The sequence below is a fragment of the Lithobates pipiens genome, unplaced genomic scaffold (assembly GCF_037356315.1).
Source record: "Lithobates pipiens isolate NorthernLeopardFrog02 unplaced genomic scaffold, aLitPip1_a1.2 Scaffold_19, whole genome shotgun sequence".
NCBI classification, from domain to species: domain Eukaryota; kingdom Metazoa; phylum Chordata; class Amphibia; order Anura; family Ranidae; genus Lithobates; species Lithobates pipiens.
In genome coordinates, this window is record NW_027507764.1 from 500534279 (window position 1) to 500557706 (window position 23428).

Genomic DNA, 23428 nt, shown 5'->3' on the forward strand with positions numbered 1-23428 from the left:
AGCGATTATTGATTGGTTTGCGCAAAAGTTATAGCGTTTACAAAATAGGGATAGTTTTATAGCATTTTTATTAATAATTTTTTTTATTATTTTTTTTTTACTAGTAATGGCGGCGATCAGCGATTTTTATTGTGACTGCGACATTGTGGGGGACCCATCGGACATTTTTGGGACCATTGTCATTTATACAGTAATCACTGCTATATAAATGCAGTGATTCCTGTGTAAATGACACTGGCAGTGAAGGGGTTAACCAGTGGGTGGCAGTGTAGGGGTTAAGTGTTCCTAGGGGTGTGTTACTAACTGTGGGGGGGGGGGGGGTTGGGCTTTCATTTAGTGAACACTGATCTCTGCTCCAATCACATGGAGCAGAGATCAGCGTCACTAGTTGCTAGGCAGAATGGAGAAATGTTGTTTACACAGCATTTCCTCCATTTGGCCGCTCTGTGAGACGATCGCGGGGATGCCCGCGGCGATCGAGTCCGCGGGTCCCGCGACCGGGCTCACGGGGGTCCCGACCAGCGCGGGAGCGCGCCGCCGGCGGCGCGCTCCCGATGGCAGGGCGGCATTGAATATTGGACGTACCTGTACGCCAATATGCCTGCCCGTGCCATTCTGTCGACGTACATCGTTGTGCGCTGGTCGGGAAGTGGTTAAAGAAAACACTTACTTTTGAGTATAATGCACTGTTGCATTGTTGACTGCAAGTTCTGATGCGGCTAGATAAGGTGATGACTCCCTTGTTAGGGAGCACTTCTGGTTGTGGGTGAAGTTTTTTTTATGCCGTTACCACCCCTCATTTTGGACACTGCTTAGGGACATCCCAATGGTCAAGATTAATGGAGCTGTGTCAGTCAGTGAACGAAAGAGAAAACAGGATTTTTGTACTCACCATAAAATCCTTTTCTCTGAAGTTCACCGACTGACACAGCACCCTCCCCTCCTATTGGTTTACGTTATACTGCTTGTTGACGTACTGAGCTGCGGGAGGCAGGTTGAGGGGATGTTACTGGAGGGACCAGCCCCTGAGCGGAACTGTAAAGTTCTGTTTTTTCACATGTATAACATATTCTGCCTAGTCCTCTCCTGTAGGTGACGTAACAACCTTATGGTCAAGATTAATGGAGCTGTGTCAGTGAACTTCAGAGAAAAGGTTTTTACGATGAGTATAAAAATCCTATTGTGACGTTATGAAAGGCAAGGTGATTGACGGATGTTATGTTTCACCTTGCATGCATTAATTTGCAGGAAACTAAGATGGAATGCAGTTCGGCTTTTACCAGCCACCTTAGCGGGGTTGGTTCCGGACCAGATTTTACAGTCCACTTGTGTCCACCAACAGGTGGTATAAATAAAGCAGGAGTGGAGCAAAGAATGGCTTTTGGCCTGGAACTCAGGAAGTCACAAACCCTAGTAGTCCCCCTTGAGCTAATCCCTGGAATATGGTGGATTTCATGAACAAGGGGAAAGATGGAGGACATGTTAAAAGCCCTGCTGCATGCCACTGCAACCCAGAAGGAAACCAATCGCCAAGTTGCAGAGACCACTGCAGCCCAGCAGGAGGCAAATCGCCAGGCCATTGTAACCAGCAGGAAATCAATCGACAGTTTGCAGAGGCCCTGCTGGAGTTGAAGGGGTCCACAGGTCCTTTGCCAGTGGAACAGAAAATGGTGCATGCCAGCTAATACCTGAAGATGTGGAAGCTCACCTAGCGACTTTTGAAAGAGACGCTGTTCGAGAAGAATGGCAAAAAGAGCAATGGACAGGACTGCTAGTAACCTTTCTGACAGGAGAACCCCAAAAGGCCCATTATGACCTGGAACCAGATGTGGCAGGATTATGAGACACCGAAGGCTGAGATGCTTGCACGCCTGGGTGTCACCATTGCAGTCCGGGTTCAACGGGTGCATTGATGGTCCTACAGTACTGACAAACTACCCCACTCCCAAAATGTTCCACTTAATGCACCTCACCAAGAAGTGGTTGCAGCCTCAATGCAGCCTGATTAGTGCCCATCTGCAGCCTGATCTGTGCCCATCTCCCATCAATGCAGCCTGATTAATACCCACCTGCAGCCTCACCATCTCTCATCAATGCAGTGCAGGAAATCACCGAGCCGTCATCTCCTGTTTACTCAGCTCTCAGTCGGCAGTCACATACACAGTCCCGCAGAGGCATTGGACCAGCTCCTGTGATAGACAGAACACTGGTCCAATGCTGGTGGCGGATGCGGGACTGTGTGTGACGTTACAGCTGAGTAAACAGGCGATGCCGGCTCGGTGAATTCCGGCTTCACTCATGCCCCCATCCCCTCCTAGGTACACTATCGGTGTATAACACGCACCAGTGATTTGCCCCCTATTTTCAGGGGCAAAAAGTGTGTGTTATACGGTATATCACATTAATCTCTTGAAACCTTGGAAGGACAGAGACTTTACTGGCAGTCCCAACACCCCCAAAAAAAAAAAAAAAAACGACATGTCCCCCTGGGACTCCCGAGGTACCCATAACTGAAACCTTGTCAGTGGCCCAACAGAAAGACGTTAAAAAGTTTGTGAGTAAAAAGAGACACTCTCTCACCTGTCTGGACTCCCCAGTTATATAGAATCACATAATTATGGAACCAGGCGTCCACGTAAACGTAAAGCCCTATAGAATACCCGAAGCTAGGCGAGAAGCAGTTGCAAATTAAGTAAAGAATATGTTAGAGTTGGACATGATAGAGGAGGCGCAGGATACTACAGGCATTTTATACCCAATTTTGCCACCATTGCAGCCCCGCTGATGGGCCTGATGAAGGGTAAAGGGTCAGTCATGATTAAGTGGAATCCTGAGGCAGAGAAGACATTTCATGTGTTGAAGAAAGCTCTGTGTACAACCTGTGCTTATGACCCAAGTTCACAAAGGAGTTTGTGGTACAGACAGATGCCTCTGATGTGGGACTGGGTGCTATACTGTCCAAAATCAGAGATGGTGAGGAGCACACAGTGGTCTCCCTGAGCAGAAAGCTGCACAGACAAGAGAAAAACTATCCCATTGTTGAGAAGGAATGTTTACATATCAAATGGGCCTAAGATGCTCTGAAATTACCTGTTGGGGAGATCATTCAAACTAGTCACTGATCATGCCCCTCTTAAATGGATGTGTGATAACAAGGAGAAAGACTGTCAGGTGACAAGGTGGTTCCTTGCCCTTCAAGTATTTAAGTTCACAGTGGAGCATAGAGCTGGGTAACTCCAGATAACACAGATGCCCTTTCCCATGTCCATTGTCTGGTTGGGACAGTTGCTCAGCCGCAGGGGGCTTGAGAAGAGGGGAGGGGAAGAGATATGTGACATTATGAAAAGGCGAGGTGATTGATTAATTTGCAGGAAGCCAAGATGGAATCTGGTCTGGGTTTTACCAGTTACCTTAGCAGGGTTGTTCCGAAACATTTTATGGTCCACTTGTGTCCACCAGCAGGTGGTATAAATAAAGCAGGACTGGGGCAAAGAATGGCTTTTAGTCTGGGACTCAGGAAGCCACAAACCTGAGAGAGCTGTTTATATGAAGTTTGCTTTTGTGAGAGAAAAGGTTTGCAACATCTTTATTTTGTGGGTGACTGGGAAAAGCCCATCACCTGTGAGTTAGGAACCTGCATATGTTTAGTTAGTGCCTGGATGGCAAAGGATTTGTTTTATTTCTATTCAACCTTTCAAAATAAAACTGGCTACAAGTCAGATTTTAAGAAAACCTGCCTTTTTCCCCAGGGAAAAGAAAAAAAAATGTGTATATATATACATTATATATATAAAACATTTAGTGCCAGGCTGTCAGCATCCGTGCACCAAGGTCTCAGACAATTTGGTTGTTCTCATACTGCAACTTCTTGTGGATACAAAAGATATTTGTTCACCAGCTCCACTCAAGCCTTTCCATTTATCAACTGGGGGGGGGGGGGGGGGGGGGGGAATACAAACCAAAGATCAAATAATAATTTGAAACATTTAATTGTTGATCGGCTCTTGAAAGAGAGATCAGTAAGTGAAATCAATAATTGATCCGGAAGATTGGTGAAATCTTTATAAATACAAAATGTCTGTCAAAGAAATGTGTCGCCTCATTTCTTGTTCCATTCTTCCTTCTCTTGCCTTTCACGAATCACTTCTTTTAGGTATGGCTCCAGGTAGCGGACATCCTGATGAAACAAATTTACACAAGTCAATGTTTTAATTTTAAAATAGCTGTCAAAATGAGCGTTGCCAATCAGAACTGGTGGAGATTAGGCTTGTTTTAGACAACGTGCATGCAACTGTCACCTTCAATCTTAGAAAAATATCAGGTTAAAAAATAAATATCTGTTGCAATTGAGTCTTAAGTATTAGAAGTGAAGCAAAAGAGGAATTGCTGCAAACTACAACCATGGCTTCACCTTTCAAATGAAACAGAAAGTGGCCGCTAGGGGAAAAAGCTGACCTGAGAGTCCATTAGGATTGGTACACTATGTCAACAAGCGATAAAATACATGGTTTCCAACACGTTACTGTGGCGCATGGCATACGTGTAGAGGCATTCAGTGTGAAAGACTCACCAATGCATTTTGCAGTAAGTAGTAGCAAAGGTACAACAACACAACATTCAAGTGTTGCATTTAAATAAATAAAAGTGCAGGTTTAATTCTTATATCAAGATGTGCTTCCAAGCGCAGCCAAAATAATGTGCTGCATTAAAGCAGTGCACCTTAAAGTGCAGTAATGTGTCGAGTTCATGATATGAAGTGGGCCTTACTGTGCTTTTCATAAACATAGCTCTAATCATACATACAAATTTATACGGTCAGCTTGAGGTTCCTTCCAAAAGCTTACACTATAACGTATAGCATACCTGTACATTATGGTGCATTGCTGCTACCATCTTCCCCAAAGCTTCTTCAGGGTCCAACAGCCCTTCTCTTCAGCCACTGGCACTGTAACTTTTATGCATGTGCATACGAGTTAAGCCCCGTACACACTATCAGATTGTCTGCTGAGTTTTTCCTTCAGATTTACCAAAAACCATATAATATGAGGTCAAACCTTAGGAGTTTCAATGTGTATGCAATCAGGCAGGCCCTTCTACTACATGGTTTTGGTAAATCTGAAGGAAAAACTCAGCAGACAATCTGATAGTGAGTACGGGGCTTTACATGTCCTTGGCACCCTGCTCAACCCTCTGGCATGCAAAGAATTAATCTAGCATTTACATAAACAATAAAGAATTGCGAGGACTATGCAAGGTTTCTCTTGGCAAACAGACTTTGTAGGTCTCTTTTTTTTTTATTTTATTTTTTATTTTTTTGTAGACACTCCCTGTAATTTTTCACAGAAGGATTTTAGTTTTACTTTGAAAAAGTCTTCCTGATTGGGCAGCAAAACGCTGCCTTGGGACGGCAGCAGTTGACATCATCTCAACGTAGCTCCTCCCCCATCCGTGTTATGTCCAATAGGACTTTGTCACTCCCCACTGACGAAATCCTATTGGACGCAATCGTTATAATGCGAGTAGACATCGATGAGTGTTAACCTCCCTGGCGGCATGATTATTTCAGATTTTAGGTGCTGAAAGCATTACAATTATTTTGCATGGAAATTTGGCGTTTTATATTGTAGGCCTGTAATTCTTAACAATTATAACAAATATTATTCAATAATGTAATTAAATCAAATACACTGAAATATGCTGAGTTGAAGAATTGTCCCCGTCATTACTTTTAGTGTTTGATGATGAATTTCCCCACAAATCGCTATCTCTCAATTCTGTGAGTGATTCTAATTTATAATCGCTGTTTTCTAGCTGGTCTATAACCACTTTTGATGTAAACGGACACTTTTTGGTTGCTATGGACAATCTCCAGTTTCCAGGCATAAAGAACAGTATTTATAATATAAAACTGCATGCAGGACACTGGACAGACCACTAGGGACAAAAGGGGTGTGTAATTATTTGATATAGTACTGTAATATTACATTATACTGTATCTATACTGTGTATTTTACTTTTTGAATTTGGCTCTGAACTCCGTCCCCGTGCGTCACAACGCTCGCATGGAACGGAGCCCGGCGATGTGATAGATCGAGCGGGGGATGGCTCGATGATCACAGCGGGGGGACATTGCTGAATCCAGGGAACAAGTTAAGTAAACCCCTCCATGGATCCAGCGATGCGGTCCCAAGTCTGGCTGGGGAAAACCGCTTATGGTATTTAAATCTTACCCCGAGCCAGACTCCAGGGAGGCTACTAAAGCTTTGCAAAGTCCAAAACAGAGAACACTTAGATCTTGATTTCATGCACCTGTTCAGAACCTTGGGAGATAATTTCTGGCCGCATTGGTTACCATTTACCCTTAAGGGGACACGCACTATTGACTCCTTGTTGATTCAGGAGTCCAGTTAACAAGGTGAGTGAGCAAGCATCTCAGTGGTGGAAGGATTGTCACGCATATCCTGTGTTTGGATTCCTGTTTTCCCACATGTGGACCTCTCTTGCTGTAGTCTGGGCTTTGTGGTTCATCCTCTAAACTTGTATGGACCTTCATCTGTATTTATATGGATTTTATTGGACTTTTTTGCGCTGCACTGTTACTTATATGAAATAAATATGTGTAAACAATTCTGTGTAAACAATTCTGCCAATCCATTATATAATCCAGGCTCCTCTTCCAGACATTGCAGAGCCCAGGATCCACACATAGCCCGAGACTGGGCACTGTTATTTTATTTACCAGCCAATCTAGACTGGGCCAGTACAGACAGTAATTAGATACTCCCAGAGGAGAAGGGGACTATGATGTGCAATCAGGCAGTGCTACAGAATGGAATCTTCCTGGCGTAACCAAATTCCTTATCAAGTTTAAAAGGCAAATTTGTTGAAAAGGGGGAAAAAAAACAAACAAACAAAAAAAAAAAAAACACAAAAAACACGTTATTTAAAATGATTTCTCTGTGCTGCTTCTTGCACTTTTTTTTTAAGTTAGCAACAGGGTGTCTGGTTAAGCCTTCTGTAGAATGGTATTTTTTCTAATGCAACAGTGTCACTTTAAAAAAGGACAATTCTTTAGCCCTCAGACTTGCACCAAGCATTTCCAGTCTTAGATTACGGCCCAAAACAAGTCTATGTGGTCCTTTTACACATACACAAGGTAACCCTGATGAAAACTTCTGCTAAAGATCCAGTAAACAGTGGAGCGGGATGCAGCTGTGCCACTGAAGAAAGTAAAGCATTTGGAATGGGGGGAGGTTTTAGTCTACATTAGTTTAGGAAGAGGCATGGTAGTTTTTTTTTTTTAAATGTAGAGTTGTCCTTCAACCTTTTTTTTTTATTGAACACATAACTCAATAAATTATGGATGGAACTAGAGCGTGAATATTACCCACAATGCCAGTCAATGAGTCATCCTACATCAGGGGCCAGCAATCCACAGCCTGCCACCATTAGATGTCTGGCCTGTCCGTGCTCGTGATTAATTTAGGGCACCCGACCCGTGGACATTTTCGCTGCTGTCCTCTTCATTGCACAGTGGTGAGCGGCAGTTTCACAGGGCTGGATGGGGGCAGGAACCGCTGGAGTTAACTTTTTACATTACACAGCAGGTGATTGGTAGTCAGGTGATCCTAGCAACCAATCACCAGCCTGTTAATGTGTAAAGTTAACCAGCAGTCCCTGCCTCCATCCTGTCCTGTGATATCGATCCCTGCTTGCTGTACACCTGTGTAAGGTAGGAGAGTTCTACCTACACAGAGTGTGAGTGTGTGTGTGAGTGAGTGAGTGAGTGTGTGTACGTGGACAGGGGGGCAGAGGACACTTATGGGGGGGGGGGGGGGGGGGGCTCAATAGAGGACACAGAGGACCCATTTCCGGACCATGCTGGCTGGCATGGCTGGGGGTAGCCCCCGCTGGGTGCAAAGATGGGGGAGGGGGCAGTAAAATCTGAATCCCCAGCCACATGCTCCCTCAGGGTGAACTGGCTTTGTATTAGTGAAGCACCCTTAAGTGGGGTAACCCTGTACTGTTATTACTATGTTAGGATTATTATCTTAAAATTTATTAGCAGCTGAATGCGGCCCTCTATGCATTCACATACATTGAATCCAGCCCTTAAGTGGAAAAAGGTTGCTGACCCCTGTCCTATATTGAGCACAATGAATTCCCTAGTAGCTAAGGTCCTACATCAACCACTGGTAAATAGTTGTACAAAGTAATAGGAGTGGGGGTAGTTTTTTTTTCTGCCTTTAGCCATTTCTAACTCTCTACAATTATCACAACACCAGCAACAAACATGTAAAAACATAAAGATGATTTTAAAGTAAAACACACCAAACTTTCCCTTTTATAAAGAGGATCAAAGGAAGATTCATACCTCTTCATATTTTGTCCAATGTTCCTTGGGCAAGATGCTCTTTTTCAAATCAAGATCCAGAGCTCTCTTGATGCGGAACACTCTGTCATCATATATTTTGGGTGGCAACCGCTTAACGGCCTCCTTCACGTCATCGTCTTCATACAAAATGTCATCACGCATTAGGCCTATTGTAAGAAATAGATGTAAACAAACGCATTTCAAATTTAGCAGAGACTCCAACTCAATCTTCAAAACTAGGGCTTTACAGGAGATGGAGATTATATATATATATATATATATATATACACACACACACACACACACACACATACACACACACTATTTGTTATTTTTATATCTACACAAAAACACTTTGCATTTCATTTCTATTTTAAAATTGAATGGGTTATTTTACAAGGTGATCGTTTACAATTAATATTATACAGGATTTATATAGCGCCAACAGTTTGCACAGCGTTTACAACATGAGGGCAGACAGTACAGTTACAATTCAATACAGGAGGAATTAGAGAGAGCCCTGCTCGTTAGAGCTTACAATCACTTTAAGTGCTGGTGACTTTTCCATTGACACATACCATAGTAAGGCCACATTTCAAGGTACAGCTAGATTGCAGCATTCAGAAATGGCAAAAGCTCTGCATCTGGATGCTGCAAACTGAACGATAGGCTGTGGCCAGAATTACTGTGTCGGCCATTAATTGTACATGGTGTGTGCCTTGGCCGTTTACAGAAAAGGGGGGTACTCGGAATATGGTGCAGCCGTACATGGTAGCCAATCAGCTTATAACTTCAGCTTGTTCGTTTAAGCTTTGACAAACCTTGAAGCTGATTGGTTGCTATGCAGAGCTGCACCCGATTTTGTACTCTCCCGTTTTAGTAAATCTCTCCCAAAGCATGCATGGAGGTAATTTCTCTGCTGGCAAGAATTACAGATTCTCCTCTGAGGCCATCCGTTTAAATGAGCCCTTACCATCTGGCACATGTTGCATTTGATGGGCATAAGACGACAACAAAAAGTGAAACTATTTTATGGTACAATCATACAAAAAACTATTTTTATTCCAAACTTAAAGCGGGGTTCCACCCTAAAGTGGAACTTCCGCTGATTGGAACCCTCCCCCCCTCCGGTGTCACAATTGGCACCTTACAGGGGGGAGGGGGGTGGAGATACCTGTCAAAGACAGGTATTTACACCCACTTCCGGGCATAGACTCCCACGGGAGTCTATGTCATTTCCTGTCCTGCCGCGCTGTCTGCTGGGACACACACGGGTCCCAGTGACAGCGCGGACAATTCCTATTGCGCTGCGCGACTCGCGCATGCGCAGTAGGGAACCGGGAAGTTAAGCCGATTCGCTTCACTTCCTGATTCCCTCACCCAGAATGGTGGCGGCAGCAGCCGAGAGCCGATCGATGGGCCTCGGCATCGCTGGAACCCGGGTCAGGTGAGTGTCCATATATTAAAAGTCAGCAGCTGTAGTATTTATTGCTGCTGGAATCCCTCTTTAACTAAAAATCCATATTGTACGCACATATGCAAACCCCAAAGGCCAGGTTCACCTTTAAAAATTAAACACGATTTGGCAGGGAAAAAAGTGCATTTATTATTTTTTTTTCTACAGGAGACACAAAGCATTGGGACAGCAATCAGTGGATTGTGGGTGTAATGCCAGGCTTCTGCAGACACCTCCTCTGCAGACGGAATACAAGGGCACCGATTACTGCACTCATATTCCATTAAAACGACATCTGCCATGCCGACAAATAGAACACTTTGCTTATTTACAGATCTCTGAATAAATGATGCAGCTGTGCAGGTGAAACCCTGCTAAATTTAAATGTGACAACAGCTAAGGGGCAGAGGAACCCCGCACATTGTCATGGGAGGGGCGGGGTGCATAGGAACACGTTACACCCAAAGTACAGGTGCAACAGGTAACATGCTCCCATAGGAGGCCTTAGTCTTTAAAGTGGTATCAAACCAAAAGCATAACAGCTAACCAATCATTAGATGTGGTGGCAGCATTTGTTTTCTATAACTTTTTTTCCCCTTCTGCTTTCACCTGGAGATCTAGCCAGTAACACATTTTGAATTAGAGTGACCCCACTCTGGATGAAGGAGTACAGGGGGCACATTTGGACAGCAGCATTGTACGTTTGAGGAGAGGGGAGTGTTAGATGCACCAACAAATTTAAGTAGATAATACTTTATAAGCAATAACAGCAAGCAGTTATTTCCTTTTGGGATAAAGGTTATACATAAAAGCTGATCATTGTAAGCAGCCCAGTCAGTGTTAAATAGTTTGTCTATAATGAATACATCTCCTAAAGATCTTAGAAGGAAGAATGCATTAATTAATGCATCCACAAATTCCCAGGGAAGAGATATCACAGAGGGAGTCAGCAGCGGAGGGTCCTTAACCACTTAAAGACCAGCCGCTGCAGTTGGCTCTCCTGGGCGAATGGCCATCACTGTACGTCGCCCGCTTTAAGACCACAGCAAAGTGATTGATCCTGAGAGAGACAGAATGGGGATCTGTCAATGTAAACAGACAGGTCCCTGTTCTATCAGGGGAGTCCAATCTGTCCACCGCAATCCCAGTAAAAAACGCTATATATTTTTTATTTTTATTTTTTTACCAAAAATATGTAGAATAATACATATTGGCCTAAACTGATGAAGAAATTTGTTGTTTTTTTTACTTTTTTTGAATATTATAACAAAAAGTAAAAATAGTTTTTCTTTCAAAATTGTCGGTCTTTTTTGCTTATAGCGCAAAAAAATAACTAAAAAACAAAAAAGAAAAAACGCAGAGGTGATCAAATAGCACCAAAAGAAAACTCAATTTGTGGGAAACAAAGGACATAAATTGTCTGGGTACAGCGAGTGACAGTGCCGGATCACAAAAAATGGCCTGGTCATTAAGGGGGCAAATCCTTTTGGTCCTTAAGTGGTTAACCACTTCAGCCCCAGAAGATTTTACCCCCTTCCTGACTAGAGCACTTTTTGTGATTCGGCACTGCTTCGCTTTAACTGACAATTGCACGGTTGTGCGACTCTGTACCCAAACAAAATTGACTTCCTTTTTTCCCCCACAAATATAGCTTTCTTTTGGTGGTATTTTATCATCTGCGGTTTTTATTTTTTACGCTATGAACAAAAAAATTAAAGTGATTGTAAAAGGTTTTTTTTTTTTAAATAACAAAACATGTCATACTTACCTGCTCTGTGCAAGGGTTTTGCACAGAGCGACCCCGATCTTCCTTTTCTGGGGTCCCCCAGCAGCGCTCCGGGCTCTTCCTGTTCATCGAGTGCCCCTACGGAGAGCCGCATTCCATGAGGGGCACTCGTGCCGGCGTGCTCCTAAGTCCTGCTGCTGCGTCCATTGACACAGACAGCAGGACACGGCCCTGCTCCCGTGTCACTGGATTTGATTGACAGCAGCGGGAGCAAATGGCAATCTATCCAGTGAGGGCCCAAGACAGTGGCTGGAGCTGCTGGGCTCGTTTTCGTTTCTCGTTGCTGGAACAATCGGGTTCAGGTAAGGAAAAAGGGGGCTCTGGATGGCACCTGCAGCACAAAATCTTCTGTGCTGCAACCCCCCCCACCCCTTTTCTTACCTGAGCCCGATCCAATCCAGCGATGTGCACGAGCGCAGTGGCTTTAGTTTCTGTCTCTCACCATTGGCTCCCGCTGCTGTCAATCAAGTCAAGTTAAACGATTGACTGTCTCCTTGTCAATGGAGGCAGCAGTGAGACTCTGGAGTGGAATATTTGACATTTTTCATTATGAGAACGTTCATTTTTTTTCCCCTAATTATTAGTGGGGTCAAATCGGTGTTCATTTTAGATTGCAGCGACAAAAAAATTCTAAGCAGCAGCCCTGCTGAATACTGGTATAGATACTTACCCGTATTAATTTTGCTCTGTCGTCACAAACTGTTGGCAGCTCGCTATGTTGTCCTTAAGTAGTGGAGGTACACTCAATCTCCTAATTTATCAGAGGTGATTAACATCAGCAAAATTACACCTATGAGAATTTATTTGGCGATTAATTCATTGAATTGTGTAGCATTCATTCGCTTGGAAAATCTGGACAGATATGTATAAAATGTCCTAAGGCTCAGTTCACACCTATGCAGTTGGCTTTTTATCTGTTTCTGCAGTGCTTTTTGCTGTGCATTTCTGCACACGCGATTTTACAGCAATTTGCGTTGTGCATTTATGTTTTTTTTTTTTTAAGTCAGCAGCTACAAACACTGTAGCTACTGACTTTTAATAAGGACACTTAACTGTCCCAAAATGTAATGTTGTTATCTCTAAGCTGTGTGCCTACTCATGTTTCTTTAAAACAAAAAAACGATACAATAAAAATTTTAAAGGGTCAGGATGGAAAATTTTTCCCAAACGTACAAATTTCTAACAGTGTATGTGGTTTTCATTCAGTCCATTAATTCCAAATCAAAAAATGTTAAGGCAAATGAAAATCTTTTGAATGTTCTGAAATGTTTTACTGGTGTGTATCCAGCTTAAGGACAGATGGAACCCAGGAAGTCAATGCTACATGATTTATCTGCCCTTACTCAAGATGACCTTGGCTAGAAATGCTAGGAGGGTGTTTTTCAGAGTTAATTTTAAGGCTGGGTTCACACCTATGCAAATCTTTCTGCATCCAATTCACATAGCAAGAGATTGTGTTCTAGTGTGAAGCCGTGAACCCAGCCCGAATAATAAAAACGAAGTAAATAGCATGTCCAGTTTGTGATGCTCAGATAGTTTAGTTCCTCTTTAAAGATGGGCATAAACTATAGATGTAATTTAATCAGTCTGGAAAATGGGAAACTGGTTGAAGAAAGCACAGTATTCATGTAAATCGCCCTTACCTCTGTCTAACAAAATGGATTACACAGCTGCTTAGACAGACCTGAAAGGTGCAGGAAAAGCCCTACAATAATGACAAATTAAAAACATTTGATATTACCTAGTTTATTAAATCCAGCAAGACCGTAGTACAACTTGTTTATGGTGCCCATCATTCGACGCGAGACTACAACTGAGGAAAAAGCATAAAACAGAATATTAATAATATCAGCTGCACTACAACTGTGGTTGAGGACTGTGTATAAATACGGTTACAACAGAGGTCTTGAGCTGCAATTCTCAACCCAAGCGTGGTTTGTAGAATCTACTACAGATTTACAGAAAACGATGTTGTGCAAGGATCTTCCTCACTGGATATAAATGAAATGTACACATTGAAAGCGACAGTCACTTTTTACATTTCCAACAGAAGGTCCAACATACAAATTGAAGAGTTTGTACTTTCCCTTCGAACAGCCAATACCCACTGTCTAAAGGAGCTCCGCTGGCCCAAACATCTTCAGCATCTGCACATCCAGGTGTATCAGATGCCTGGTCCACCGCTGGGTCCTGTGGTTCCTTCCTCAGATCCCTACATCACTACGAGGCATAGTGGGGACAAGAGGAAGGAATGACAATACATGGCAGGGGAGCAGGAATTCATTGCAGTCAGAAATATCTGAGCCCGAGATCAATAACTCAGCAAAGTGGTAAAATGCACAACCAGTTTTTACCATTGATCTGTTTTTATTTTTAAGTTTATTGAAATGTCAGAAAAATGACAATTGATTCTTTTAAACGTACAGCTGTGCACTGTGATGGATCATCACGCTTGTGCTTCGTAAAAACGTAGCAGGTTACAATTTTGTCAGCACATACCATCACAGCGTGGTGGTGCAAGCTAAACAAATGGAATAAATGGCCAACTACCTTGTCTAAGCATTGGGCAAAGCTGCCCAATGCATATGGTGTGAATGAACCTTAAAGCCTAACTCCACATTTAGTCTCCCTATAAATAGTTTGGACCAAGCTGGCCCAAACAAACTATTTACTGCACTAACAGGTGCTTGTATACAGTGCTGCATTCTGGCAGTGGGGCAAGACTTTCCCATCCCATTTCCAGAACAAAATACAGTCGGCCTGAGTGCTGATCAGCCATTCACAGGAAGCTTTGTATTCTATGCATGAATACAAAGCTTCACCTGATTTACTGAGGACAGAATACAAATGGCTGAAGAGCAATCAGCACAACTATATTTTTTCTTTGGGTGAAGCGTCAAGCCCCCATCCCACTGCTGGAACTAGGGCTGCAACTAACGATTATTTTCATAATCGATTAATCGGCCGATTATTTTTTCGATTAATCGGATAAAAAAAAAAAAACTGAAAAAGGGGAGAAATATACACACACACACACACACACACACACACACACACACACACACACACACACACGTGTCCCCCCCAGTATAGATGACACATTCCTCCCCTCTCACATGTTGTCACTGCCCCACCTCCTCTCTCAGTGCTCCCCTTCCCCCCTCCGGCGTCTCGGGTTTTCTCACCCCTTCATGGTGACAGCGGCTCCTCCTCAGTGTGCCGGGGTGGTGTGGGGCGGAGTCTCAGTCCGGACCCACCACACGTGACTCGGCCGACTCCTCCGAATGGAGTGAAGGGCACCCGGAAGGTGGATGCACGCATGTGCAGAGCACAACCTCCAATTACGGCAGCGGTGGAAAGCGGCCCGGCGAGGGCTTGTCGCGCCTGCGCTCTGCAGAGGGTCTATTGGAAGGCTGCTGGGTAGAGGGGGAGGAGGAGCCGAAAGCAGCGCAGGCACGCTGCTGGCGGGACATCAGCTGGGTGGAGAATGCAAGCAGGCGTAGCTGCGTGCTCATGGACATGGTGCATGCGTAGGACAGGGGAGGATACACAGGATTCTAATGGACAGGCAGGGGGAAGGTGCAGACTAGGGGTGCAACGGATCAAAATAAAAAAAAATAAAAAACTCACGGATCGGATCGTTCCTCGGATCAGAGTCACGGATCGGAGAAATTTTCGGATCAGCAAAAAAAAATAACACTATCCCCGCCCCCCACAGCCACATTGTTTATTTAAATCAAAGGTATAACACCATCTCCCCCCCAATAAAATGCAGCTTATTACAAGCATAAAAACAGTCAGCATATCACTGATGATTTGCGCCAAGCTCACCACCGATCAAAGTTCCTCCAAACAGACCGCGGTGATGAGTCCCAGGATGCCTATTGGCACAAATCGTCAGTAATATGCTATGTTTTTATGCTTGTCATAAGCTGAATTTTATTGGGGGGGAGAGATAGTGTTGTACCTTTTATTTAAATCAACAATGTGGCTGTGCCGAGCAAGTGGAAAGGCTTAGATAATAACTAACTACTATCTAATAGATAGTAGTTAGTTATTAGGTAATAAATGTAGTGGTACCTGCATAGAAGAAGTTTTGAATGAGGGCAGGCAAGGCATCCAGCGTGACTCCTCCAGAATTCCTTCACTTGGGCTGACAGGCTGAACAACGTGCTGGGGGTGACGTCAGCGCATAGCTCGCCGCCGCCGGGTGTACCAAGATGGCCGCCAGCTCCAGAGCTAGGCCGAAGCCTTTTCTTAAGGCCGCGGCCCGCTCCGCGGATCGCATGGTGTGGACCAACTTATCAATAATTTAAATTGTTGACAACGATTTTCATTATCGATTAATCGTTTCAGCCCTAGCTGGAACACTAGGCTGTTTACAGTACATAGCTGAGACTACCTACAGGTAATACAGCGCACCTGTTATAAATGCAGTAAATAGTTTGTTTGGGCCAGCTTAGCCAGAACAAACTATTTAAAATTACATTAACACCTTGCCACCCCGGCTTATAGCAGAACGACAGACAAGTGGTGGCTTTACTGTTATAAGTGGACATCAAATGATGTCCTCTCAAGAAAGCGCCGCACAGTAGAGTGATCTGTCACCGGACATAGCCGATGACTGATCAGTGTACCGGCTCGCTGCTGGTACCAGGTGACCAATCACAGCAGGTCACATGACAGTTGTAAACAATGGATGGCTTCCTTTCAAGCCATTCATTGGGTACAATTGTGTTGCTAACTGATTGGTCAATGCAATCACATGGTACAGACCGGGCCAATCACAGCCCATCTGTACCATGTGATTAGCTTTGACTAATCACAACAAAACAAGCTGAATGGATCAGCATCTTTCAGTAAAATGCTTGCTTATAGCAATGTAATTGACTGGTATAATCAATGTGTAAGGAAAAAAAAAAAATCCTGATTACTTCCCCAGAGTAGTACAATGTTACTATGGTAACATTATAATGTTCTGGTCACAGTGTGTTAAAGAGGGATTCCGCCCAAAAAAAAAAAAAAAAAAAAAAAAAATGTAAAGCCAGCAGCTATAAATACTACAGCTGCTGACTTTTAATAAATGGACACTCACCTGTCCCGGGTTACAGCGATGCCGGCAGCCGAGGCCAATCGAGCGCTCGGGCCTCGGCTGCTGCCGCCGCCATTCGAGGTGAGGGAATCAGGAAGTAAAGCAAATCGGCTTCACTTCCCGGTTCCCTAATGCGCATGCGCGAGCCGCGCCGCGCAATAGGAAATCTCTGCGCTGTCACTGGGACCCGTGTGTGTCCCAGCAGACAGCGCGGCAGGGCAGGAAATGGCGTAGACTCCCGTGTGAGTCTATGCCCGGAAGTGGGTGAAAATACCTGTCTTTGACAGGTATCTCCACCCCCCTCCCCCCTGAAAGGTGTCAATTGTGACACCGGAGTGGGGGGGGGGGGGGGGGGGTTCCGATCAGAGGAGGTTCCACTTTAGGGTGGAATCCCGCTTTAAACAAAAAATTATAATTGAAAGTCACCAGTGCGATGACTCTGTACTGCACTGGTGGCAGTATTAAAAAAAAAAAAAATACAACTTTAAAAAACGTGCCATACCTCTTACTAAATACCCTGGACTGTATAAAAAAGGAGTAATTTGGGGGCATTTGTACTGTCCTGAAATTTTAGGGCCTGAAGAAATTAGATAGGATGTCAGTACATTAGAATTGGTGAATTTCCAGATATATTCCATAGTTTGTGGACTCTATAACTTTCCTACAGACTAAATAATATACACTGATCTGGGTCATTTTCACCAAACAAATGTAGCAGAATACATTTTGTCCTAAATCTACAAAGAACAATTATTTATTTGTTAAATGTTATAACAGAGACAAAGAAAAACATAGGTTTTTCCACCCAAATTTTTTCGTATTTTTTTTTGTTTATTTAGCAAATAAAAAACCCAGTGGTGATTAATTACCACCAAAAGAAAGCTCCATTTGTGTAAACAAAATGATAAAAAAAAAAAATGTAGTTTTAGTACAGTGTTGCATGACTGTGCAATTGTCAAAGTGCAAAAGTGCTGAAAGCTAAAAACTGGCCTGGGCAGGAAGGGGGTAAAAGTACCCAGTATTGAAGTAGTTAAAGTGATTGTAAAGTCTTTTTTTTTCCTTAAAAATAACAACCACATTATACTATTATTTAAGGTACTTATATAGCGCTATCAATTTACGCAGCGCTTTACATATACATTCACATCGGTCCCTACCCTCAAGGAGCTTACAATCTAAGGTCCCCAACTCACATTTATTACTTTAGACTGAAGCCAATTAACCTACCAGCATGTCTTTGGAGTGTGGGAGGAAACCGGAGTACCCGTTGGAATCCCACGCATGCACAGGGAGAACATGCAAACTCCAGGCAGGTAGTGTCATGGTTGGGATTCGAACCAGTGACCCCTTTTTACTGCTAGGTGAGAGTGCTAACCACTACACCACTGTGCCGTATACTTACCTGCTCTATGCAGTGGATTTGCACAGAGCAGCCTAGATCCTCTTCTTCTCAGGTCCCTTTTTGGCACTCCAGGCCCCTTCCTCCTGACAAGTGGCCCCCTCTCTCTCCTCATTGGCTCACTGACTTTGCTTGACAGCAATGGGAGGCAATGAGGAGAGTCTCTTGTGCCACATCGCTGGATAGAGATGGGGCTCAGGTAAGTATTAGTGGGGCTGCTGCACATAGGTGGTTTCTTATCTTAATGAATGGAAAGGCACGGTATGCCGTCCCTTCAGAGCACAAGTGCCGGTGACGTCATTGGTGCCTTTACTAGTAAACATCTCCTAAACGGCGCACGTTTAGGAGATATTTACTGTACTGACAGGTAAGCTCTATCATAGGCTTACCTGTAGCTAGATATCAACCATGGGAGTTTACTCCCACTTTATATAGTATAACACAAACCAAAACTTTTTTTTTATTTTATTTGGATAGAGTGGGGGAGAGATTAGAACCCCTGTTAGTCTTTATAGCTGTCTGTGGCCCCCGCTAGGGGGATTCATTTGTCCTGTTATCGCTAGAAGGGCATTAGTGTATCTGTAGACAATTTTTTTTTTTTTTTTTTTTTTAAGCTTTGAACAAATTGGGGAAAATTAGAACCCTGTCAGGTTTTACTGCTGTCCAGGGCCTCATTATGCAGATTTTTCCTTCCCTTCATGTTAATATTTTCACCAGACTAAAAGTGAAGGAAACTCTTCAAAAATCAATAGAGACAGAGGTAAAAATACTTTCTATAACCACTTCAGCCCTGGAAGGATTTACTCACTTCCTGACCAGGACATTTTTTTGCGATACAGCACTGCGTCCCTTTAACTGACAATTGCGCATCATGTGACACCATACCCAAACAAAATTGACGTCCATTCCCCCCCCCCCCCCCCCCCCCACAAATAGAAATTTCTTTTGGTGGTATTTGATCACCTCTGCAGTTTTTATTTTTTGTGCTATAAACAAAAAAAAGAGTGACAATGTTGAAAAAAAAAAAAAGAAGTTTTTTTTTTTCTTTATGCTATAATCCATGAAAATATATTGATTGGTTTGCGCAAAAGTTATTGTGTCTACAAACTATGGGATAGATTTAGGGACTTTTAGTTTTTTTTTTTTTTTTACTGTTAATGGCGGTAATCTGCGATTTTTAGTGGGACTGCAACATTGCGGTGGGCAAATCTGACCCCAAAAGTTATAGCGTCTAAGAAGAGGGAATATATTTATGGCATTTTTATTTTTATGCTTTTTGAGGACCAAATGAAAGAAAAATCACAGATTTTTGGGTTGTCTCCTGAATAGGAATAGAGGGGAAATCTTCCAACGGACGAAAAGTTCTGGTGACCTTGGGGTGAGATGCAGGAATTTACTTCCACTTCCTGCTTTGACTATGGGACAGGAAGTGAGGGGAAATCTCCCCAATGTGGCACAAGTGGCCACCCAGAGAAAAAAAAAAACACAAACACACACACACACACACACACCTGGTAGGAGTTATAACCCTCCGTTATTCAAAATGGGGGGAAACAAAATGGCCTACTGTGCTACTATATTAGGTTATTTGGATTTAGGACAGATAGATCTTTTGATGGATATTTTTTTTTGTCTGTTACAACACTATTGTGTGGGTCACATAGGGTTGCCACCTGTACGTTTTTCTCCCGGACAGTCCGGTTTTTGAATGATGTGTTCGGGTTTACTTCTTCCCCAGACCCGGACACATCATTCACACGGACTGCACCGAGACTGACATGTCTCTCCTCTCCCTGACAGCAGCTTGGTTCAGGAGAGCAGAGTGTCAGTGTATCAAAGCTCCTCCCCTCCTCCGTTCTGTACACACACGAGGAGGAAGGGAGCCGGGACACGCTGATATCAGGTCTGTAGAAAGTTTATATTATGCTCTGTAGATGCAGAAGGAAGGGGGAGAGAGCAGCTGGAAAGGAGGACAAAGTAGAAAATATGTGGAGTGATTGAGGGGTTAGGAGGATATGTGTTGGGGGGCTTTGGCAGGAGGAAGACAAAGCTAGAATTGTGGATTGGATTTGAAATCTGACAACCTCTCCTAGCACTATCTCTCTTCCTTCCCAAAGCACCCCTCCAGCACATATCCTACCCCTCCTCCTTGCACTGGCCCTCTTCTCTCACAAAGCACCCCCCCAGCACACATCCTACCCCTCCTCCTTGCACTGGCCCTCTTCTCTCACAAAGCACCCCCCCAATACATATCTGATCCCCCCCGCCCCCAACACATATGGGCACAGAGGCTGCGTGTGATGGGCACAGTGAGGCTGTATTTTATGGGGCACAGTGAGGCTGTATTTTATGGGGCACAGTGAGGCTGTATTTTATGGGGCACAGTGGCTGCAATTGATGATTTTTTTCAGAATTTTTTTTGTTTGTTTGAGCACCAGCCGTCACTGCCCCAGCACATATCTTACTCTCTCCACCCCCCCCCCCCCGCCCACTAGGACTAGCCCTCTACCCAGGACATATCTGATCCCTGCAAAACACTCACAATATAGCTGCGGTGAGCTATGCGGCACATTACTACTCTCTTTTAGGCCACCAAAAGTTTCCCAGGTCTTTTACAATCTTATAGCCCTCCAAAAAAAGTGTTCGGGTTTGGCTTGAAGAAAAGGTGGCAACCCTAGGGTCACATCAGTTGATAATGCAATAGATAAAGAATTGTTTGCCATTGTTTATAACAAATCATGTACGATTACCACTGGGGTGCTGTCAGAAATATTTAAAAAAATGTGTGTGTGTGTGTCTCTATGTCATATATATCTCTTTCCACCTGCACACTCACTCCTATGGTGCACAGTGTAGGCCATACACCCTGCAGTGTCTCCTGCACACACATTAGGAGGCGGCACTCTGGCTGTCCCCGGGTCACCTGGAGGACACAGCTCCCCCCGCCGGTCTATGGCGCTCATAGCCACCGCACCGTCCTCACCATGGGCCCCCCACTCTCTACTGACCCCCTTCCCCCGCCTGGCACCCACACCAACCACCCTGACACCATACAAAACCACATGACATATCCTGTGTCCTTACCCGGTGCCATGGCCGCCATCTTTCCAAGTCCTCAGTCAAAGCCTGACGTCATCAACCGCGGTCGGACGCATGAAAAGAGGGCGGTGTGGGCGGAAGTAAAACCTCCGGTTAGTCATGTGACTTCAGACAGCCCTCACTTCTGTGTGATCGTACACGCCCTGCCAGTGAAAGGTCATATAAAGTGGCTGAGGTGTGTTGTCCTGTTCCTGGGATGGCATCCTTGGTAGTGAAGATGATGTATAAAGAAGTGATATCACATGTAGATACAATACTGTGCATTTATTTCATAACTCCGATAAACTTTATGGCCACTCTGGACAGTGACAGGCTCTCTTGTCATCTCCCTTCCGCAGCCTGGTGATTCCCTGTTGCAGTGCTGTTATAAATAAGTTCCATGTTCCTTTGCTTTTGTCTTGACCTCCGGAAGATTTACCCCCCCCTTCATGACCAGGCCACTTTTAAGCGATACGGCACTGTGTTACTTTAATTGACAATTGCACAGTCATGCAAAGCTGTACATAAAATTAATTTATGTAATTTTTCTTACACACAAATAGACCTCCTTTTCACACTGAGGCGCCTGAAAACGTCCTCCCATTCATTGCAATGGGTGCTTTCACACCCACTTGCGGGACGTTAGAAAAAGTCCTGCAAGCAGCATCTTTGAGGAGGTTTGGGATCGTTGCATACAGCGTTCGCTTGCCCATTGCCATGAATTGGCAATGCTTCCGAAGCACCTGTAAAGTGCTTCGAAAACACAGCAACACGGGTTTGTTTAACCCCTTCTTTAGGGTTAAAAGCGAAAAGCATTGCAAAAGTGCCACTTAACCACTTACGGACCAGAAGGATTTGCCTTCTTAATGACTGGGCCATATTTTGTGGACTGAAACCTTGTACCCAAACAAAATGTATGCCCTTTTTTCCCCACAAATAGCTTTCTTTTGGTGGTATTTGATCACCTCTGTGGTTTTTATTTTTTGCGCTATAAACAACAACAACAACAAAATATCCCCTCAAAAAATATAAAAAAAACTAATTTCATCCTTAGTTTAGGCCGATATGTATTCTACATATTTTTGGTAAAAAAAAAAAAAAACGCAATAAACATATATTGATTAGTTTGCGCAAAAGTTATAGCGGCTAAAAAAGGGAATAGATTTATGGCATTTTTATTTTTTATAATAGTAATGGCAGTGATCTGCGATTTTTAGCAAGACTGCGACATTACGGCAGACAGATCGGACACTTTTGACACTTTTTTGGGACCATTGATATTTATACATGCTTACTGTATAAATGCCACTGACAGGGAAGGAGTTAACACTAGTGGGCGATCAAGGGTTTAAATGTGTTACCTAGGAAATGTTTCTAACTGTGGGGGTGGGACTGCCTGGAGGAGGAGACCGATCGCTGTTCCTAATCAGTAGGGATGAGCTCCGATGTGTTCACACACTCCACGTGCGGAGCCAGCCAGGAAGTTGGCACGGCACTGCACTAATCACAGGCAGTGAAACATTGCCCAATCTCTGCAGCCGCACATCGGGAAAATGTCTCACTGCCTGTGATTAGCGCAGCGCTGCGCTGACTTCTTGGCGGGCTCTGCACGTGCAGTGTGCAAACACGCCCAAGCTCATCCTTACTAATCAGTAGGAAAAGGAGATATGTCTTTCCTCTCCTGACAGAATGGAGATCTGTCTATTTACATTGACAGATCTCCATACTGTCTCTCGATCGCAGGTAAAGCGGGCGGCGTACAGGAACGGTGATTCGCCCTGGGGAGCCAACCTGCTGCAGTATAACTGCGGTGGCTTGTCCTTAAGTGGTTAAACAGCAGTAAAGTTACGCTAAAACAAGGGGCGCTTTACCACTGACAGCCGGCACTTTCAGTGTGAAAGCAGCCATACAGCTTTCTTTTGGTGGTATTTGATCACCTTTTGTTTTTTTTTATTTTTGTTGCGCTATAAACAAAAAAGACAGACAATTTTGAAAAAAAAAACTAGATATTTTTTAATTTCTGCTATAAAACATATCCAATAAGAAAAAAAATATGAAAAAAGTAAAATTTCTTCATAAATTTAGGCTACATATTTTTGGTGAAAAAAAAAATCCCAATAAGCGTGTATTGATTGGTTTATGCAAATGTTGAAGCGTCTACAAACTGGTAGACAGTGGTGAAAATAATTATTTGATCCCCTGCAGATTTTGTACGTTTGCTCACTTACAAAAAAATGAAGGGT

The 23428-nt window shown here is 43.7% G+C and overlaps 1 protein-coding gene across 1 annotated transcript; it reads right to left on the reverse strand.

Annotated features, from left to right (window-relative positions):
- Positions 1 to 3972: 3972 nt before the first annotated feature.
- On the reverse strand, positions 3973 to 21342 carry UQCRB (ubiquinol-cytochrome c reductase binding protein). Its single transcript, XM_077493064.1, has 4 exons — positions 21192 to 21342; positions 13358 to 13429; positions 8375 to 8541; positions 3973 to 4177 (listed from the first exon to the last, which is right to left on the reverse strand). Exons 1-4 carry the CDS (start codon positions 21208 to 21210, stop codon positions 4100 to 4102), a joined length of 336 nt encoding a protein of 111 aa, XP_077349190.1. The 5' UTR covers positions 21211 to 21342; the 3' UTR covers positions 3973 to 4099.
- Between the last annotated feature and the right edge of the window lie 2086 nt (positions 21343 to 23428).

Bases quoted from the DNA above. Each gene is read 5' to 3' on its own strand.
- UQCRB (XM_077493064.1), bottom strand. The intron at 8,542-13,357 runs GTAATATCAAAT...TTCTTACAATAG, and splicing joins TGCTGGATTTAATAAACTAG to GCCTAATGCGTGATGACATT. The intron at 4,178-8,374 runs GTATGAATCTTC...TTGTTTCATCAG, and splicing joins ATTGGACAAAATATGAAGAG to GATGTCCGCTACCTGGAGCC.